The 21,904-nt window shown below is 42.8% G+C and overlaps 1 protein-coding gene and 1 long non-coding RNA gene across 3 annotated transcripts in view; one reads left to right on the forward strand and one right to left on the reverse strand.

Annotated features, from left to right (window-relative positions):
* Positions 1 to 459: 459 nt before the first annotated feature.
* On the forward strand, positions 460 to 2,383 carry LOC124118496. The gene is made up of 2 exons (XR_006858493.2): positions 460 to 650; positions 1,602 to 2,383. It is a non-coding gene; the product is annotated as an uncharacterized LOC124118496 (long non-coding RNA).
* A 12,661-nt stretch (positions 2,384 to 15,044) lies between these two features.
* LOC124118500 overlaps positions 15,045 to 21,904 on the reverse strand; it is a 45,595-nt gene continuing 38,735 nt past the window's right edge. For both annotated transcript variants that reach the window (XM_046480617.2, XM_046480618.2), the window contains exon 3: positions 15,045 to 15,766. In XM_046480617.2, coding sequence (XP_046336573.2) covers positions 15,111 to 15,766 — 656 coding nt within the window. In that variant the 3' untranslated portion in view covers positions 15,045 to 15,110. The remainder of the gene's footprint in view (positions 15,767 to 21,904) is intronic.

Raw genomic sequence — 21,904 nt, forward strand, 5'->3', positions numbered from 1 at the left:
TGAATTAGCATGAGTTTCGCTAAATGTCCTGTGCATGACGATACACGTGAGCAGAAAGGGAATTCCCTCGACTGTAATATTGGGATTACCCGACATTCCGTAGTTATAAAAGTAGTCTGCCTCAGTGGGCGTTGCTAATTGTTTTGCATTCATTGGGAAAAGCATTCAATAACACGTGACCAATTCAGTTAATCAGAATGCAAGAAATTCAATGAACACAACGAAAATTTAATTATTTAAGAATTGACTTTCACTTTGTGTGAGTTCATTGGAGTATGAACCTTCACAGAATGAGATCCAAACTGTACGTCGGAGCTAAAGCGCTTGGTTCCAGATTAAAATAAAGAGGTATCTACTCTACAGTGGTCAGTGGGATTACATCAAATTTCAAAACACAGTAGGTTTATCTCACACTCCGGCGCAGTGGTGACTCAGCATAACACTATGCTGGCTGGCTGCCGGCCGCAGGAAACTCTGGGTAGGAGAGTGGGTTCATCTCCTAAATAACTGACAATACAATTTGGCGTCACGTTAATTGTTCCAATGACATTGTTTACGTCACAATTTTAGGAGACATGACGTCGCTTAGTTACGCCTAAACGACGACTGGCTTTATACATATGGCGGACGTTAGGTGAAGACTTTACGAAGTAAGTAATATATAGGTTACTGCGAATAATGCTAAAAACTGCGTAAAACAATACTAACTTAAAATATATAGTATTCGGGGTAGAATGTGTCTATCGAACAGGCACAATGAGAATACGGGAATACTTGATGTGGAACCAAACTGTATAACAAGAGGCAAATATTATTTTGAAGGAAAAAACCCTAACTCATATCGTTTTTGTTATTGGGGAGCATGGGTGGCCCAGTCGTCTTAGGCGCCGCAATTCGCACTGCAAAGTTGCGTCCCTTACTCGCGCCAGACACCAACGATATTGTTGGATTGAATCATGATTCGCCCTGATTTTACTTCTGTAATTGTCAGCCTCAAACCTGTGCTTTCCGTGATGTAAACGCCTGCATCACTTTCCTCCCTCATCATGCTGACTAGCTGCGATAATACCAAATACTGAAAAAACAGTGTTGACCCACCTTCCGCCATTTTGGTAAGGCATGTGCCTCCCACTAAACGGCTTGAATTAAAAGCTTTCGTAAAGTAAATAAATCCATGAAATGATTATTTACCAAAGTAGATAGAAAATACAACGTGTTCGCTGAAATGTGGCTCCGACGGATGTCGCTGATGAGATTGTTGCATGCCATGATGGAAGTTCGATTTTCCTGTACATTCTCGATGTTGATGTCCAATTTTAGACATTTATGTATCCTTTGATATTCAGTTTCAAGGTTTAATCATATTAAATCGTACAAAGGCAAGCGGGTAATTTTTTCTACTTTCTTTGAGCTTTATCGCCCTATTTTTCAAATAGTGATGCTTTCGAGTGCGGCTTTATTAGTTGCATCAAACAAACGTGGCAGATAGGTGTCCGGTATAATGTCTGTGTACCCTCATTATGGTAGTCTGGTGGTGCTGGTTGGTATCGAGTGCCACTGAAAACAGGGTAACCTGCTTACCAGAATGTTTTGGGTTTCAGGTGCACCTGTTCTGACGCTATGCGACATACTGAATCGTGTCTTATGAACAGGGGACATCACTCCTACAGTCTTAATTAACGACGTGGTCACGTGGCCTATTGAATGCTACGATCCGAGTTTGATCGTATCGCAACGATCCTTGAATTTTCAACAGTGATTATTAGACTTCAGTACTCAAATATCTTCGCGAACAACATCCTTGCTTTTGGACCAAACCAACCCCAAATAAAACAAACGTCACGTAAAAAAACAAAGGAAGTTTTAAGAAAACAAAAATGTACAGCGTTCATGAGTCGCTCGAGAACGGCCGAGAACTGGATCGGGCAAGGAAAATAGCAACCCCTATGGAAACGAATATGTCGGAGTTACTGGAAGACCTATTGTCCAACCCATCATCCCAGTCTTCCTCAGAAACAAACACATCTGGTATCGGCTCGTTCAGCGAGATCAGTCTAACCAGCTCGAGGTCTGTGAGCTGTCACTCTTTCCAGATGCTTGTCCCAGAAGTTCCGCTGACGTCACCGCCACCAAAACGGAAGTCTTCTGCTTCCCAACTTCTCTCCCGTCTGCTAGCTCTGTTTCGATGGATGAGCAACAGACGACAGTCCGATTCAAAGAATCGAATTCCTGGTGTGTAACGTTTTTATGTCATGAGTATGGACAGGACATTTCGACGATGAGACTTTCAAAAAGTGAGCTGAAATTTGTTTGAAATATTTCATTAAATGTATATATGTATCTTCTTGCTTCAAAACAATGACAATAAATATTATTTGACGATTACAATTATTGTAAATGATGTATCAACCATCTACAAAGAACCTGGGGGGGGGGGGGGGGGGGGGGGGGACTGTACTCCCAGTCGTTACGTATAGAAACGCTGATATTAGCACCCGCAGATAGTCACAACGTGATACCACAAGGTCCGTGTAAGCGGGCATCTCACTCTAAGCTTGGTCTGTATCATACATTTAATAATAATAATAATAATAATAATATATGCATTTGTATAGCGCAGCATTCACTGTGCATAAGTGCTCTGTGCGCTGAATATGTATGTAAATAACAAATTGCTTGTTTTTAAATCAACAAAGAGTAATGAAGGCTCTGCCCAGGAGGTAAAAGTATTGTAAATGATTGTCCCCCTGTGTGACACTTAATTCCTGTCATAATCAATGTAACTATCATCAACCAGTGTTTTAAGCCTACTCATAGTTGAACATTTTGTTAATTATTGGCTAGTATTGTGCACAGTAGCTAAAGTGATGACGTAAATCCTGCTGGGATATAGTGCGGGAAGCTGAGGTACCGTAAGTACCAATGATCCCCAGCGAGGTGGCCTAGCTTTGGTTGCTGGTGGCCTATCACCGATGTTTTATACAGTTGTAAATTATATTGTTAAGATACAATATGTCCTTGTCGCTATATGGCTGAAATAATGCCAATGCGACGTTAAGTTGTAACTCACATATGCCACAAGGTGGACACGATGTCAAATTAGCACACATTTCTTCATGTTGATGCCATGGAAGAAGTTCAACTGTTATTGATAAGGATGATGTATTAAAACCAAGTTATATGGATGTGAGTTTTGTTGGGTCATGTGATCTCGTCTTGAGTACCTCCAATAAAAAAAACCATAATAGCTAGATTTCCTCCAATAGTTGTCATCTAATGTTCAATCTCAATCGACCTAATAGTACAGGAATGGATGTAGTGAAGTCATTGAAAGATAGCCAAAACGGAACTATTCGTTTTCAAAGTAGTGAAATCAAAATACAACACTTCAAATTTGTTTTCTAAAAGAAAGATATCAAGCACGTTCATATCAGAAGTCAAATAAAACAAACAACAAAACAGATGTTTTAAGAATTCTACAGGACACAATTGTTCCACCAGGGAGATTAACTTTTAAATATTTCCTCTTCGATGCCGATGCTGCCGTTGATTGGTCAAATATGTCTACTCTACCATTCCAGAATTCGAATTTTCAGATGCATCAGGTGTTCTTGTCTCGATTCCGCTGTGAGGTGAGGTGAGGTGAAATGGGGTTGAACGTCGCGTCCAAGATTGTTGCACTTATATAGCGACGTGCATGTACGTGTGTGTGTGTGGCTGCTTGTACTAGTCCCGACTGATGCCGATTTATAGTGCTAGCTCACTGAGATACCATGCCGCAGTTTAACATGAATACCCCACTCAGACACAGTATACTGACTCCGAGCCGACCAGTCCTTGTTTTATCCCCCTTAATGCCGAGCGCCAGGCAGGGTAACAACAAGTACCATCTTTTAACGTCTTTTGGTATGACGCGGCCGGGGATCGAACCCCGGACCTTCCGCTCTCCGGGCGGACGCTCTACCACTAGACCACGGAGGCGGTCCGATTCCACTGTGGTATATTTGGTAATTGGTGTGACACATTTCAAGGATTTCACACGAATAACACTGCTAACACGGTCCTTCGTCTCAGCGGATGGTCTCTATAAAATAGTGAAAAACTAGTACATTTTCAATATTCTTTTTCTGCATGTAATAGCCTGTCACCAGGAACGATATACAGACGTTTGCAAGACAGTTCTAAAAAGCGTTGTTGTTGGACGAATAAAGAAACAGTGCATAGAACCAACTATACTGTTCTCTTCTACAGCGACACTCCAGCTCATGTAGCAGGATCACTAGGAACACTTCACTAACAATAAACGTTCTCCATTTAAGAAATATACGACTCGCGGTCGTTGGTTATCGTAAAATATAAGACACCTACGCGATAAATCGCAAAGAACTATGAAGAACGAAGCGCGGTATATTTAACAATTGACTTTCACTTTGTGTTTGTTGGAGTATGAACCTTCGAAGAGTGAGGTCCCAACTGTATGAGTCGGAGCTTGCGAAATTTCCAAAGTTGTTAATGAACCTGTGGCGGTTATATTTGTTAGTCATCATTGACAACTGGCCGATCATTGAAAGGGGATTAAAGATGTGTCAAACAGACACTAAGGTAAATTTATAGATTGCTGTAGACTGTCAGCCTTGACACGGATCAAGTCGATACTACGATAGTTTGGATGTGTATTTCTTCGTTTTGGTCATTAGGATGGGCCGTAGCGAGGATATTCGTTAACAATCATGCAGTCAAACTCTCTGACGTTTCTCAATGAATTATAAAACGCTGAGTTCCAAACTAAAGGCCCTAAATGATAAGAAAGAACGCTTATGCATGTGTTCGTGCTAGGAAAGTTTTTCCCTCTAGATGTAGCTGGGCAATGTAGATAACCGCAATGGCGGAACGATCGCTTCCAAAAGTGGGAGAGATATGACAATCGATATTGGGAATAAAGGCAGATACCTACAGATGAAGGACGTGACAATTGTGAGAATATGCGGGGAAGACCAAACCCGGTTCATAAAATGGACTTCTCCGACATTGCCGCATATTGTCAACGGAAGGGAACATTCCAGCGCCATGCTGGTCCACCTTTGTCTTTCAAGTCGACAACGCTCGTAACGTATCGTACCTGATTACCTTACACCAGCAAAACGTGTACGCCGACGTCAACGACACCCGCTACGACAGCCGAACTGGGCCAGGCTCTGCAAGAGGAGTGGACAAGAGTCTCTCAAATTGTCATTGGGAGATTAATTCGGACCATGCCACACCCTATAAATGAATGACTGACCAATCTTGGGGACTTGACCCATTACCGACAAGTCATTTTCTACGTCATATTTTGACTACATCACTGTCGTCTTTCTTAGTTGTTTGCTTACCCTGTCTGGCGCTCGGCATTAAGGGGCTAAAACAAGGACTGGTTGGCTCGGAGTCAGTATACTGTGTCTGAGTGGGGTATTCATGTTAAACTGCGGCATGGTATCTCAGTGGGCTAGCACTATAAATCGGCATCAGTCCCGACTAGTACAAGCAGCCACACACACACACACGTGCATGCACGTCGCTATAATGTGCAATAATCTTGGACGCGACGTTAAACCCAATTTCACCTCACCTCACCTCTTAGTTGTTTGCACCCTTACTATATACCGCCCAAATCGACACCCCTTTGTATTTCTGTAATCATCTGTTATTTTCGAATATCCACTACTTTATTTGAGAGAGTATAAGTAAATATATTAATGGCGGTGTGTCCTGCGCCATCAATTCCGACCGCGTCATACCAACATACGTTAAAAGATGGGAGGGGGCACGGGTGGCCCAGTCGTCTAAGGCGCAGAGTTGCGTCCCTTGAACACGCCAGAAACCTATGATTGTGGGTTCGAATCCCCGATTATGTTTCTAGGTTTGTCAGCACCATACCCGTGCTCGTGGGTTTCACCGAAGCGGTAAACGTCTGATACCTGCATCACTTCGGGCTTTCCTCCCACATTGGGCTGACACGCCGCGATATAACTGGAATACTGTTAAAAGCGGCGTTAAACCAACTCATTCACTCACTAAAAGATGGGACTACTTGTCAGACCGCCCGGCGCTGGGCATTAAGGGGATACAACAAGGACGTCGGCTAGGACTAAGTTTGTCTGAGTGGGTTTTTCATGTTAAACTGTGGCATGGTATCTCAGTGGGCATTAGTCTGGACTAGTACAAGCAGCCACACACACACGCACATACGTCCATGCACGTCACTGTATGAATACAATAATCCTGAACGCGACGTTAAACTCCATTTCACCTCACTTCACATAAAAGATCCCCAGAACAAGATTAGCATCGAACGACACTCAATTCCCATTTGGCTCTTGTCATATTATTGCACCGGCCATTATTGTTTAAGGTCATAGTTTAATTGAACTAGACCAGGTATCAAATATTGCTTTACTCTTTATATGTGACTTTTTTTAATTCTATGACAGTTTTGGATCTGACATATTCTTCAAAGAGGTAATTGATCACGAAATAAACATGTTAATACCAAGTATTAAAAGAAGGTAAGTGTTGACGACAATCATTCTATGAAAGAACGCTTACGTCTGTAAGCACGGGTGGCCCAGTCGTCTAAGGCGCCGCGATTCGCTGTGCAGAGTTGCGTCCCTTGGGCACGCCAGAAACCTATGATTGTGGGTTCGAATCCCGGTTCGCCCCGATTATGTTTCTAGGTTTGTCAGCACCATACCCGTGCTCGTGGGTTTCACCGAAGTGGTAACCGTCTTAGACCTGCATCACTTCGGGCTTTCCTCCCACATTAAGCTGACACGCCCTGATATAACTGGAATAATGTTAAAAGCGGCGATAAACCCAACTCACTCACTCACTGTAAAACGTAACACCAAAACACATCCTCGAGTTTGTACGTGTCTCACGCAGTAGCGCCATTCATGGGCGTAGGCTGCCATTCCTGCTTTTGACACTTTCAAGGAAGGTCGATTAATCTCCGTGGACCTTTTCGTCTGTCAGTCTTATTGATTCTACGTATCATAAGTTGTGATTTTCTTGTCATCATTCCCTGTTTGTATGAACTAGGGATGCAGTGTGTGCAACACGCGTAGCATCTACGGGCTATTGGCTTGCTGGAAACTGACACCCACAGTGCAGTGGCCAATACGTTCAATGTTTCACTGTCTGTGACTACCAGACTATGGTAGAGGTACCAACGAAACCAAAATGTTGAGGACTGAACCCGTTTATGGCGCCCCAGGTCAACGACAGGAATACAGGATCGTCTGATCCGATACCAGGCTCCACGAAATGGAGCTCAAACGGCAACGGGTTCATCAGACTACGGGTTACGGGTCACGGGTTACGGGTCACGGATCAGACGATTAGAAATCGTCAACATGCAGCTTATAATCTTACTCGACGGCTACGTGTTGTCTCGCCCCTTACAAATTTCCATATTGCCAACAGTCATCAATTGTGTACCCGAGCTAACACACGAAGTTGTGGTAAGGTTGTGGATTGGTAACGTCGTGATATAACGTTGTCACAATGTTATTATAACGTCAACGTGCAACGCTATTTCATAACGTTATAACAGCGTTGCACATTTACGTTGTGGAAACGTTGTATTTCGGACATCACACAACGTTTTGTAACTACGTTTCAGAAACGTCGGTGAAACGTTATAGAGTTTGCTTCTTGATAGTCATAAAGGAATAGAGCTGCATTATCAAAATCAACCTGAATTTGTCAGAATACCAAGGCAGTAATTACACAACGTCGAAACTGGGCCAATCGTCGCTGATCACGTACCATGTTTTCAGATGAATCCCGATTCACTTTGCACTTCCTTGATGGGCGTGGGCGTGTCTGGCGACGCCGAAATGAGCGTCAAGCCAATGTCAACATGAGACTGCATGACAGATTTGGCGGTGGGTCGGTTATGGTGTGGGCTGGCATCAATAATATGACTGAGCTAACCCCTCTCCATATTGTGCAAGAAAAGGTCACCGGACAGTACTATAGGGACAACACGTACACCTTGTCCCGCTTGCAAAGCGTGTGGGTCGACGTTTCCCCCATTGGACACCTCTGACACCTCTGGACCATGGGAGACGTGTGCAACAACGTGATAGGCCGCTGACCAGGTTGGCTGAACTCTGCAAGGCGCAGCAAAAGAAGCGGGACATACTGCGTCTAATCGCCACTGGGATACTCATACGCCTCGTCGACTATATGAATGTTTGACAAATCGTGTCGGTATATGCCCTATTCATCCAAAAACGTCAACTTTGAAATTTCCCATCTTACCCCTTTCGTCCTTCAAGATCGTCGGGGGGCGGTCGGGTAGCCTAGAGGTTAAAGCGTTCGCTCGTCACGCCGAAGACCCGGGTTCGATTCCCGCCATGGGTACAATGTGTGAAGCCCATTTCTGGTGTCCCCCGCCGTGATATTGCTGGAATATTGCTAAAAGCGGCGTAAAACCATACTCACTCACTCAAGATCGTCGGCGGTCACAACATATATTGTCATACTTCACTACAATTGTAATGTGTTCCAAAGTCGATCATTATTATAACTACTACTAGAAACAAATATCTCTTACTGTTTTGGAAATTTTAAATTATTTCCAAGTATCCCCTACTTTTTTTTAAGAGTATATGATCCAAAAGATTACCTAATCATTATTCTTTAAATACACATTGCACAGTGGACATCAACATACTCTATGGTCGAAGAGGGAATGGGTCGAGTTGCTTCCTATTGACGTGCCAGGATCCGATGCAAATGCGTAATATTTCCAGATACGCCCCGATTATGATCTTTGAGTTATTAGTACCTACCCATCTCGTTGGTTTTAGACCTGTGAAGATTTCGGGGTAGGATAGGTCTTCAGCAACCCATGCTTGCCGTAAAAGGCGACTATGCTTGTCGTAAAAGGCGACTAATGGGATCGGGTGGTCAGGCTCGCTGACTTGGTTGATACATGTCATCGATCCCAATTGCGTGGATTAATGTTCATGATATTAATCACTGGATTGTCTGGTCCAGACTCGATTATTTACAGACCGCCGTCATATAGCTAGAATATTTCTGAGTGCGGGGTGAAACAACAAACCAACCAACCAAATCGTTGGTTTTACCAGGGAGACAAATATACAAAGATACAAAGCCTCCCTGGTTTCAAAGTCGTTTGGTTTGCCTCCCACTTTCAGCTAACACGCCCAAACAGCTCGCCATGATACTCTTATATCTTACATGTATATCGTTGCATAGAGGATATACTCTGTTAGAATATCATGTTTATACATGTAAAATGATAAATGTATTAGTTTTCAGGAACTTAAAACCATTTTGACAATTACTTGGCCTTGAATGTATTAAACTAGTGCCTTTATGGATGAGTGTTATAAGACGTTGAATTTTCTTTCAATTTTCCTGATGACATTTTCTTGGTAATCAAATTACTCTCCTTGATGAAGTCGTAATGCCTTGATTATTCAGTTACCTATTTATGACATGCATAACTCTGTTGATCAATGTTAAATATCAAGTTTTTGGCATGTAACGACACTAGTTAATAGGTCAAAGCGCCAAACTTGAACATTTATGAGGTAAATCCCGCATTACCTCTTGTTCATATCAACGTGTCGGGTATTAGGTTTATGTAACTATCGGCGATGACAGTGACTAAGAGTAACACCATCCCGCGACGCGGACGCCAGGGACAGGCGTTGGACTTACAGCTTTATAAACGTCATCAATAATTCAAAGGAAAATCTCCTAGTCCTTATCCGCTGTCAGATTCCAAGTTTTTATGTGGCTTAGATAACGGTCATTTGAATACCATGGCCGCATACCATTGTGTAGTAATACTTATTCTGTTATCTGGAATATGTTGTGAGGTGAGGTGAGGTGAAATTGGGTTTAACGTCGCGCCAAGATTATTATAGCGACGTGCATGTACGTGTGTGTGTTTGTGTGGCTGCTTGTACTAGTCCGGACTGATGCCGATTTATAGTGCTAGCTCACTGAGATACCATGCCGCAGTTTAACATGAATACCCTACTCAGACACAGTATATTGACTCCAAGCCGACCAGTCCTTGTTTTAGACCCTTAATGCCGAGCGCCAGGCAGGGTAACAAAAAGTACCATCTTTCGACACCTTTTGGTTTGACGCGGCCGGGGATCGAACACACGACCTTCCGCTCTCCAGGCAGACGTTCTACCACTGGACCAAGGGGGCGGTACTGCGAGTAGACAGGTCCCTGGTACCTGTCCTTGTTTGACAGTGGGTATTTCCAGTACACTGAGCCATTTTGCCCTTGTTTCCTCGTGGATCAACCAGGGGCGGTCGGGTAGCCTAGTGGTTAAAGCGTTCGCTCGTCACGCCGAAGACCCGGGTTCGATTCGCGCCATGGGCACAATGTGTGAAGCCCATGTCTTGTGTCCCCCGCCGTGATATCGCTGGAATATTGCTAAAAGCGGCGTAAAACCATACTCACTCACTCGTGGATCATCCGAATAGAATAGACCCCTCGCTGCTAGACAAAGCTATGTATTGTGTAGTTTAGTGATCAAATACAATATATATTTCCAAACATACAATCTATATTTCACTTGAATAAATTGATTTTTATTTAACTCTAGTGAACTAACTCTGAATGCCGAAACTACATTCAGTCTGCGCAACGTCATTATTACTTTCATGGTAAGACCATGTTAGAAATTACATAATACATAGAACATTTGTCTTGTCTTGCATAGTCGAGGGACCTGCTAAAGTTTATGAATGAGAGGCACACCCGAGGGGATTCCATTAGCTTTAACATTGGCCACTAGTAACCTAAAACGGTCTTAAGAGACGACCAAAGGGAACGGCTGGCCAGCCTCGATGACTTGAACCCCGTTCCACAAAGCGACTTCAGCGCTACGTCGCTCGTAAGCCTGTGTTAAAGTATGGTAGTTACGATCACCTTAACGTTAAAGTCGCCCTGGAACGGGGCCCTGGATGATAGTCATTGCACCAAGACGTCGTGGTTGTTGTTCATAATATCAATCACTAGATGGCTTTGACGAGACTCGTCCACAGTCCGCCACCATATAGCTGGAATAATGCTGGGCGAGGCGTTATCAAACTCCACGTAAATATGTCTCTTGAGGTCTCGTCCCAGTGCTGAAATGTCGTTTGAAGTTTATCATGGCAGCCTGAACGTTCCTATCTGATTAAGCCGTGTATTTCCGTCAATTTGTGTTTGTCGTTTCACAGCAGGATAGAGGAAGCCAACATGTACCCAATGTTTGTTTGGGCTAAATCAGGAAACAGTTTTCTGGGCCTATACTCTGATTTGTATAATCGAGCGCTACATACTAACCCCAGTACGAGATCGGAAACACAACGGAGAAGGTATAATTAGCCACCGCCGAATGCTGTGTTGGTTGTACATGCCATTTTCTATTGCCGATGGTAAAGGGCAAATTGATTAACCAGTATTTATTTAAGGACTGACGGTGCACTTGTACTTCATCAGTTGATGAAAACACGGGCCCAAGCAAACAAATTCCGTGCAGCACGGCGTAATGGTTACGTCTCCGCTACCACGAAACCGTTCCTGCTCTGATAGACACGTACATAAGCCATTATGATGAGCTGCGGGAGGTGCGTTTTGTACCATGGAATGCTTGATTCTACTTCCTTCAGCACAATCAAAAGTTAATCAATCAATAATTATATTTACACGATTCCGCGGCCATGTCACCTGTCTAATTAATCGGTATTACATTTTCTTGTCATCAGAACACGGTGAATATTGTACTACTAAATGACTCCACGAATAGCGAGCTGTATACGTCTCTGTGAATAGTGTGCAGTTTATGTTTCTGTGAATAGTGTGCAGTATATGTCTCTGTGAAACTAAGCAGTATACGTCCCTCGTGAATAGTGAGTAGTATACGTCCCTCGTGAATAGTGAGTATTATACGTCCCTCGTGAATAGTGAGTAGTATACGTCTCATGTAAATAGCAAGCACTACGTCTCTGTGAATAGTGTGCAGTATATGTCTCTGTGAATAGTGTGCAGTATATGTCTATGTGAATAGTGTGCAGTATATGTCTCTGTGAATAGTGTGCAGTATATGTCTCTGTGAATAGTGTGCAGTATATGTCTATGTGAATAGTGTGCAGTATATGTCTCTGTGAATAGTGTGCAGTATATGTCTCTGTACATAGTGTGCAGTATATGTCTCTGTGAATAGTGTGCAGTTTATGTCTCTGTGAATAGTGTGCAGTATATGTCTCTGTGAATAGTGTGCAGTATATGTCTCTGTGAATGGTGTGCAGTATACGTCTCTGTGAATAGTGTGCAGTATATGTCTCTGTGAATAGTGAATAATATATGTCTCTGGTGAATAACAAGCAGTATATGTTTCTGGTGAAAAGCGAATGATACGTGTCTGGTGAAAAGCGAGTGGTATATGTGGGGGTCGGGGTGGGGTCGGGGGTGGAGGGGGACTCAAAGTTTCGCAGTGCAAGGGTGTCCAGCACGGATATTGTGCTGACAAACTAATCAGATCTAACTTATCCTGATAGAACGCAAGGACACACAACTGCACAAAGAATTGTGGCACATTAGACGGTCCGGTTTCGAAAATCATGTAAAACCATAATCACACAGTCTCACTCACGTACCCTTTCTACAGATCTAACTTGGGCTTCGGAACAAGAATTAGCGTATCCTGATATAACGAAAGGACGCAACTCTGCACTGCGAATTGCGGCACATAAGGCGATACGGTTTCGATTTTCACGTAAAATCGCACTCAATCACGCAGTCTTACTCACGCACTCGCGTGCCCTTACGATAGACCATACGAAGTTAAATGGCATATCCATTTATTTACAGTAATTTCACATCATTTACATAAACACAGTTTCACAGCATTGATAACACATCAGCTTTTCATTGAGCATTACATTCTTGACAACACCATATCAGTTTCATAGTGAAGTCTTACGATCCATGTTTAGATCATCCTCGCCACTCTGGGGTTATTTATCTCTACCAATCCACTACGTAACCGTGGGAGGAACCCGTTATTCCAGATAAACGGTTTTCATTAAAAATCATGGGCAATAAACGCACACACTTTGAATACAAATAATGGCGATTGTTGAACATCCTCGATTACCAAGGGCATTATAGCTCCATTCTATTGTGATAAAAACCCTGGACCCATACGCGATCATAGCTTCGTATCAGTGACGTCACATCTCCATCTCTCCATTAGCACAGAATTCCTTTCATACCTGAGCTCCCATGAGTTCGATTCGAATGACGCGACGCTGCATCCGCGAAAATCCGAATTAGAATCGGACTTAAGCAACCCATGCTTGTCGTAAGAGGCGACTTACGGGATCGGGTTGTCAGGCTCGCTGACTTTGTTGAAGCATGTCGTCGTATCCCAGTTAAGTAGATTGATATTCATGATATCAATCATTGGGTATTCTTGTCCAGAGTCGATTATGTACCTACCGCCGCCACCGCTGGAATATTGCTGAGTTCTGCTTTAAACAACAAAACAAAAGATGGCGGTACAAAATAGCTGTCCAATCAAAATGCACCTCTTTCTCAGATCTACGCTGAACTGAGTGGAGTCATTTGGATTGGTTGTTTCAGGCTCAGTGCTAGGGTTTGTTAGCCTGCCTGGCGCTCGACACATTCAGGGGATAAAACAAGACTGGACGGCTCGGAGTCAGTATAATGTGTCCGAGAGGGATATCCATGTTTAACTGCGACATGGACCGCCTCCGTGGTCTAGTGGTAGAGCGTCCGCCCGGAGAGCGGAAGGTTCGGGGTTCGATCCCCGGCCGCGTCATACAAAAAGACGTTAAAAGATGGTACTTGTTGTTACCCTGTCTGGCGCTCGGCTTTAAGGGGCTAAAACAAGGACCGGTCGGCTCGGAGTCAGTATACTGTGTCTGAGTGGAGTTTTATTCATGTTAAGCTGCGGCATGGTATCTCAGTGAGCTAGCACTATAAATCGGCATCAGTCCGGACTAGTACAAGCACACACACATACACACACACACGTGCATGCACGTCGCTATATAAGTGCAATAATCTTGGACGCGACGTTAAACCCAATTTCACCCCACCTTAACTGCGACATGGTATCTCGGTGGGCTAGCACTATAAAACCGGCATTAGTCCGGTCCAGTGCAAGCCGCCACTCACACCTAACCTAACCTGCGCCAAATTTGTGAAACATCAGTCCAGGGTATATAGCATAAAATAAAATGGAAACAATCCCCGGACAATGGAGGATGATCGTTCTGTAGACTTCCTTGTTTCAAACCATAGGCCCCATAGTAACGGCGTCTATAGGGAAATGTTAAAACGCCCACAAAAAAACCGAGCCCTTATGTATACAAGAGCGAGGGTCGATAAAGAACAAGAGAGGCGATGTTTTTAGATTAGGTGTCGAATGTTTGTTAGATCGATGCAGCCAGTGAAAAGAAACATTCCCCTTAATACCATGTAGTTGGAAAAGTGTGTCCTTCTGATTGAAAATGCTAAATCAATGTAACGTTTGCGTGCCAGCTGTCCCACGGGTACTACATATTAATAGATGGATAATACCCTGTAACACAAGAAGTTTTCGGGAATAATCGAGGGACGCTGACATATTTAGAAACAAATACACGAAAACTGGCGCCCAACGGATACTCGATCCTTACAAGAATGAATAAATCTGTCAAATTCAGTATCAATACCGATAAACACAACGAAATAAAAAGACCTCTGTGGTGAATTATCCTCTTTCGAACCGCCTGGGCCCACTTGCACAAAGCGTAATGTTTTACACATAAGTCAAGGTTAATGTGAGTCACAGTCGGGCTGAGGTCGCTTTATGGAACCGGGCTGGGGGTCGTTTGGTTCAACTAGGCCCAGATGGCAAACACAAGCTTAACCAAAACCAATGTCCCCTTCAAATGTGTTTTTGATTGACAGTTTCGAATTTACGACAAATGAGAAAAGAAATATTCAATCCATGTATCTATGCTTTTACTTTAATCCCTGAATTCTGATGATTAACATTGTGTATTCGACCAGATCATGCGGAGTCCCTTTGGACATTGTCGTAAACACTTCGATAGGACGGGTGTGGATACCACACCCGTCTCAGACGGTAGCCGTTTAGAAGATTCCTTTTCCCCATCTTGTAACCCCCGAGGACTCCCCCAAACACTCGTTTCCTTTCACGGGGGTCCTCCCTGTAGTTGTCGTAAATTTGTCCGCCTGTCACGTAGTTTTCCGGCAGCTCTTCCGGCACACGTTTACCAAACTTGTAGTTGTTGAGCACGCTACCAAATAGACGCTTCTGGTATTCATTCATGAACTCGTACGGAATGAACTCTCTCTTGCCGAGCTTGTATCCACCGAGGACGTTTCCATACAAACCTCGCTTTGATTTTGCAGCCAAAACGAGTCGAGCGTACATACTTCGTAATGCTTCCTCCCTGTTGATGTCCGTATCAGGAACCTCGGGAGTTTCTTGGGTTTGTGGTCGAGACACTTTATTGGGAACATACCCGTTCCCAATAACCTTCCCGATCTCGTGTTGGACGGCATCCCACGTGCTTCCTATTGGCTGTGCCGGTGAATTACTGTACCCTTCATTTTGAAAAGTTGCAAGGTCAAGGTCAGGTTTGACATCATTCAGATCGCTGTCCCCGTTGCTGTTTGGATCTTCGAAGGTGTATTGTAAATCTGAAAGAAGGAAGAACATGTCACCATTTGCATGAAGAGAAATTCGGAAATTCATTTTCAAATATACACATGTGCCTGCGTGGGTGCGTGTGTTTGTGCGCGGGCATCTGGGTGTGTACCTGCCTATGTCGGTTTGTATTAACACTTTAGACTTTCCCATACATCTGCGGCCTTCTTGCTGATCTGTTTCTTTATGTACAGTAAACTACGGTTATAACGAACACGCTTATAACGAACTGACGGATATAACGAACTTACTTTTGGGTCCCGACTATTTGCTGTTGTTATACTGTATATATGCTTATAACGAACTACGGTTATAACGAACTAAAATTAGTAGTCCATTTGAGTTCGTTATAACCGTACTTTACTGTAAATGAATCGGAAATGTTTTGAATTGGCACAGTAAAAACAAGGTAATTTGGAAAAGAAGTTTAACATCGGCTTCAGGTATATCGATGATCTGATAGCGTTCAATAACAATCAAATAGCCAACTCCCTTCCACTGATTTACCCACCTGGGCCCACTTGCACAAAGCGATCTTAGCGCTAAGATGATCGTAACTCCCCTACTTTAACATAGGCTTACAATAGTCTTAGCGCTAAGATCGCTTTGTGCAAGTGGGCCCAGAACTAGAAATAAAGGAGACCAGTGAGATCGCCTCGTCTGTTACATATCAAGATCTATGCATAAAGATTCAGAGTGACAAAACACTCTCCACGAGGCTGTATGACGAGAGAGATGACTTCAACTTTCCAATTGTCATCTTTCCCTTCATGTCGAGCAACATTCCAGCAGCCCCAGCCTTTGGTGTCGACGGGGGCACGGGTGGCCCAGTCGTCTAAGGCGCCGCGATTCGCTGTGCAGAGTTGCGTCCCTTGGGCACGCCAGAAACCTATGATTGTGGGTTCGAATCCCGGTTCGCCCCTATTATGTTTCTAGGTTTGTCAGCACCATACCCGTGCTCGTGGGTTTCACCGAAGTGGTAAACGTCCGAGACCTGCATCACTTCGGGCTTTCCTCCCAGATTAACCTGACACGCCGTGATATAACTGGAATACTGTTAAAAGCGGCGTTAAACCCAACTCACTCACTCACTCACTTTGGTGTCGACACTGAACAACTTTTTCGGTACAATCAGCATGCTCTTACTACCCAGATGTCAAAGAGCTTCATACAACTCTTGCTCAGAAGTTGTTTGATCAAGGCTACAACATTCAACCATTTTTTATTCAGTAGAAAGGCCTTAGGCCCACTTACCTAAAATGTCAATTTAAAAAACAACAACCCCAAACCAGAGTTGCAGCAAAATAACAATGTTAATACAGAAAGGAGCTGCGTAAAATTTAAAGCATTGGTAATAAAATCTTAGTGAGACAATAAACGGGACAGATTACTGCATTGTAAGAAATGAATTCGGAAGTTATTGTTGAATTTTTAAATGTTTTGGACGAAGAACTTGATATACTGAACATTTACAGAGAAAGTGAAGTTCACCTTCTACGTTATATTTGAATTACATATTTAACCAAATACGACACTGGCGTGGAATACCATCACGTCAACCAATGTGTATTGGTAAATGGGTAGTTTGCCAATCCGTAATAGAAAAATGCTACATCGTGCATTCAAGGCCTCGGTAAAGCTTTCGAAACGTTTTACGGTAGACATGGGGGGGGGGGGGGACGCGTGAACTCGCCTCCCCGTGAAATCATTCATCTTTCGAATTCCTCATTGAGACTCTAAACATTAGGACTTGAGTGAAAGGTCTTTTACTTTTAACAAATCGTGCCTATTTTGTAAAGATTCGAACCCGAACCCCGTATGAAAAACGCAAGCACTCTAAGATCTTGCCTATCCAACCCCTGACAAACATTGGGGTGGTACATCCGAGAGTAAACTGTTCATGATATGGCATGAGGCTTAGCTGATGTAATAAATTTGCACTCACAGACAGTCAACAGCATAAAACATCTTTTCCATGCTGTATAATCGATTCCGTCGGATTACAAGGATCTGTGTTTGGCGTCCACGTTCGCAAGGCGCAGTGACATAAATCAGCCCTCTCATAAAGGGAACTATTCCGCTGATATTGAGGTCATTGTGTGTATCGTGCGTCTAAATATGTACTCGGAACTACGGGCGCTGGCACACCCGAAGGATCAATCATTAAGTTTATGTTTGTTGCGCGAGGGTGGATCTATTTCCATAGCCTATACTACAAGAATACCAAACTCTGTCCCAGTACTTAAGGATTTAAGATAATCACTTCCTCCATGGTTTGATATGGCGTAGACACTCAAACATAGTTACGATCAGTCGTCAGTCTTATTAACTGAGGTGGAAAAGTAAGTACAGTAAACTACGGTTATAACGAACTCAAAGGGACTACTATTTTCAGTTCGTTATAACCGTAGTTCGTTATAAGCATATATACAGCATAACTACAGCAAATAGTCGGGACTTAAAAGTAAGTTCGTTATATCCGTCAGTTCGTTATAAGGATGTTCGTTATAAACGTAGTTTACTGTACAGTAAACTACGGTTATAACGAACTCAAAGAGACTACTATTTTTAGTTCGTTATAACCGTAGTTCGTTATAAGCACATATACAGCATAAATGCAGCAAACTGTCGGGACCAAAAAAGTAAGTTCGTTATATCCGTCTTTTCCTTATAAGCGTGTTCGTTATAACCGTAGTTTACTGTATACATGTTTGCTGTTGGCTGAAAGTGAAAAACAACAAGAAATGTACACAGTAAGGAGTGAAGCAGGTATTTCAAGTGCACACTTTTGTTTTTGCCTGTTTGGTTGTTAAATGTGTAAATGGCTTACAAGTGACCCCCGGAATCGTTACATACTGCTATATGAGCACCGGGGACCAAATGAGCTGAGGCGCCACAATTTGCTTTGCAGAGTTACGTCCCTTACCCGAACCAGGATCCAATCGTAATTGTGCGAGGCTTGTATTCGACTCGAATGTGGTCCTTGTCTGCTAGCATAATACTCGTGCTCATGGCTTTCACCAATATGGTAAACATCTACGATCTAGATGAAAACAATTCGCACTTTTTTTACACACGGTGATAATGTTTAATGCAGCGTTAAACTCCCTCGCGCACTTTCATTTATAAGAGGGTGGAGGGGGTAGCCTTATGGTTAAAGCGTTCGCTCGTCATGCCGAAGCCCATGGTTCGAGTCTATGCTAAGCCTTGACCTCCCCCGCCGGGATACTCCTTGGACATTGTTAAAGGCGGCATAAAACTATAACCACTCAGACAAATAGTGAGTGAGAGAGTATAGTTTTACGCCGCTTTTAGCAATATTCCACCAATATCACGGTGGAGGACACCGGAAAGGGGCTTCACACATTGTACCCATGTCGGGAATCGAACCCGGGTCTTCGGCGTGACGAGCGAACGCTTTAACCACTAGGCTACCCGACCGCCCCCTCACACACATAGACCTGAATTATAACGTGTACTGTAACCTGCTTAAGGATTAAGGAAGGTCATAAAAATAGTTTAGTTTTGTGTTTACCAACACCAAGATATGACTGGTGGTAAAATGCCAGCACATACGTATTCCCCGCTTATTGACACAATGTAGAATCATAGTCCCTTGGCATCGAACGAAGCTGTAAATCCAGCAGCAATGCCCCAATGACAACCTATGGTGAAACTATCGGGATCAGTGAATAGCATCTTCTATGGCTTATTGGGTTCACGCTGAAACCATCAAAACTGGCCCATGGCTGAATCCCGAAGCCATACGCATGTCCGTTGCTTATTGTGTTAATTCAAACTACCGATTGATCATTGTCGGAGATAGAGAATTTCGTGATCTGTGGTTTGGTGCTAACGGTTTTTGAAACCACAAGGGGTTCCTCTGCGAGTGATAAAAGTGGTTTTATCTGTTTAAAGAGCTCTGCGTGGGAGGCAGTTACCGAGAGACGTTAATTCAATCAGCATATAGGAAGTCACAGTGAATGATTCAAGTCATATTCTACAAACGATTGCGCCTGTGGGTATCTCTAACGGGATGCTGACATTCTGACTCTTAGTTCATTATTTTCGTCAGGAGGGAAAGCGATTCGTTTGAGTAATTGTCTTTCCAAAGACTCTTTTTAAATTAAATTTGAAAGCAGTCGTAGTGGGTATATATTCAAGTAAAGAAATGAGGGAGCGGGTAAGCACATCCTCGGTTATCCAGTGTGTTATATCTCCATTCTATTATGATATGTACCCTTGACACATTCGCCCCATAGCAGGTTTCGGGGTGAGTGAATGAAGTTGAACGCTGCTTTGAACAGTATTCCAATTACATCAGTGCGTGTCGGCTTAATGTGGTGAAACAAACGCGCACGGGTATGGTGCTGACAAACCTAGAAACACAATCGGGGCGAACCGGGATTCGAACCCGCGATCATAGGTTTCTGGTGTGCCAAAGGGGCGCAACTCTGCACAGCGAATTTCGGTGCCTTAGACGACATGGCCACATTTGCCCTCTTATTTTGGAAATGACTAATGTAGCACTTCATTTCTGCCGCGCTTGAGTGTTATTTGATTGGATTGTAATTGTTGGCTCTTTAATATTTGAATATGGGTCAAAATGAAGCTATGATAGCGAAAGTGCCAGGGTATTTATCATAACAGAGTGGAGACATTGTACACTGTATAATCGAGGATGGGTTAAACAATGCATTAGACTCCAGGGCCAAGTTTTTCGAAACGATCTAAGCCCTAAAATTATCGTCAACGTATCGTTAGGAAATCGTGGATTGTCGTAGCCTATTTTCGAAACTATCGTAGGCCAAAGATATTGTAAGAATGTCGTTAATCTAAGATAGCCCCATACCTGTCGTAAGTTTATATTTTATCTTTATCCAAGATGGTGGCATACTTTGACATATATATATTTTCAAATATTCTGCTTTACGTTCAAACAATGACATTTCGTTTTGTTAAACTGTGTGATTCAAATTGACGCTTCGAAAACACGAAGAACGCATCAAAGATTTCATGTCAGAAATGTTGTTATTCGCGATCCACATAACTGTAGAGTCGACAGCTTACAACATATTTATATCCAAGTCTATGGTATTAAACTAGCCTACGTACATGTATGTTGTAGATATGCGGTATTTATACCGTATATACTCCGCAACGTACCCAGGATAATCCAGTGTATAATATAAATATCCATTCTATTCTGATAACATGATAACAACCCTGGGACCAGTTGCCATAACAGCTTCGTTTAGGGAGTGGTGACATTTGTATCCCTCTTATCCCTAACTTAGCACAGAACTTTACGCGTAATCATTAGTTAGGAAATTACAGTTATTAAAACTAAAATTGGAAATTCAAACAAAATATTCATTTCTCTCACCACTGCCCACAAACTATTCATTTTTGGTATATTTCTGAACAAATTGGTCATTTAAAAATTCTCACCTCCCTACTCCAATAGAAACCAAATGGAACTCGGTGACACTGACACTACAGCTTGAAATAGCCACTTGTATCTTTAGAATTTCGAGCGAAAAAACACACAAATATCTCAATGATGCTTGATTAAGGACACCCACAATCTACTTTACTTGAGCATCCATTTTCCATCTTTGTAACACCTCACAAGCACCAGCTACTCTCGTCTTTTGTAGCTAAAACAAGTTTTGATTTGTTTCGCAACACGAAATTCGAAATCAAATAACAAGCATCTGCCATTGACGTATCTGTGAAGTAAGCCAAAATAGATTACGATAAAAGTAAATTTTCCCCGTTGAATTTATATTCAGATACTTGTCGCGTTTTCTTGCAGTGACCGCAAATATCTAAAGTTCAGGAATATCACCTTTCTGAAACGCTATTTAGAGAATATGTTATTATATGCTTATAGGTCCACTAAAGACGTATTAACGTACTTGTCATTGAAGATGAAATATATATTAAACGAAAAATGTGAAATGTAAAATGGGATCTAATATTGCACGTATCACTGATGCTGTTTTTAACAGTCCGCGAATCGAGCAATGTTCGAAACAGTAAAGTGAGCATCTTCCCGAGGCAAGAGAGTTAACTGGCTTTAAAAGTCTAGTTTCCACTGAGGCAAAAGAGTTAACTGGCTTTAAAAG

Source organism: Haliotis rufescens, unplaced genomic scaffold (assembly GCF_023055435.1).
Source record: "Haliotis rufescens isolate VD_foot unplaced genomic scaffold, xgHalRufe1.0.p SCAF_38, whole genome shotgun sequence".
In the NCBI taxonomy this organism is placed as follows: domain Eukaryota; kingdom Metazoa; phylum Mollusca; class Gastropoda; order Lepetellida; family Haliotidae; genus Haliotis; species Haliotis rufescens.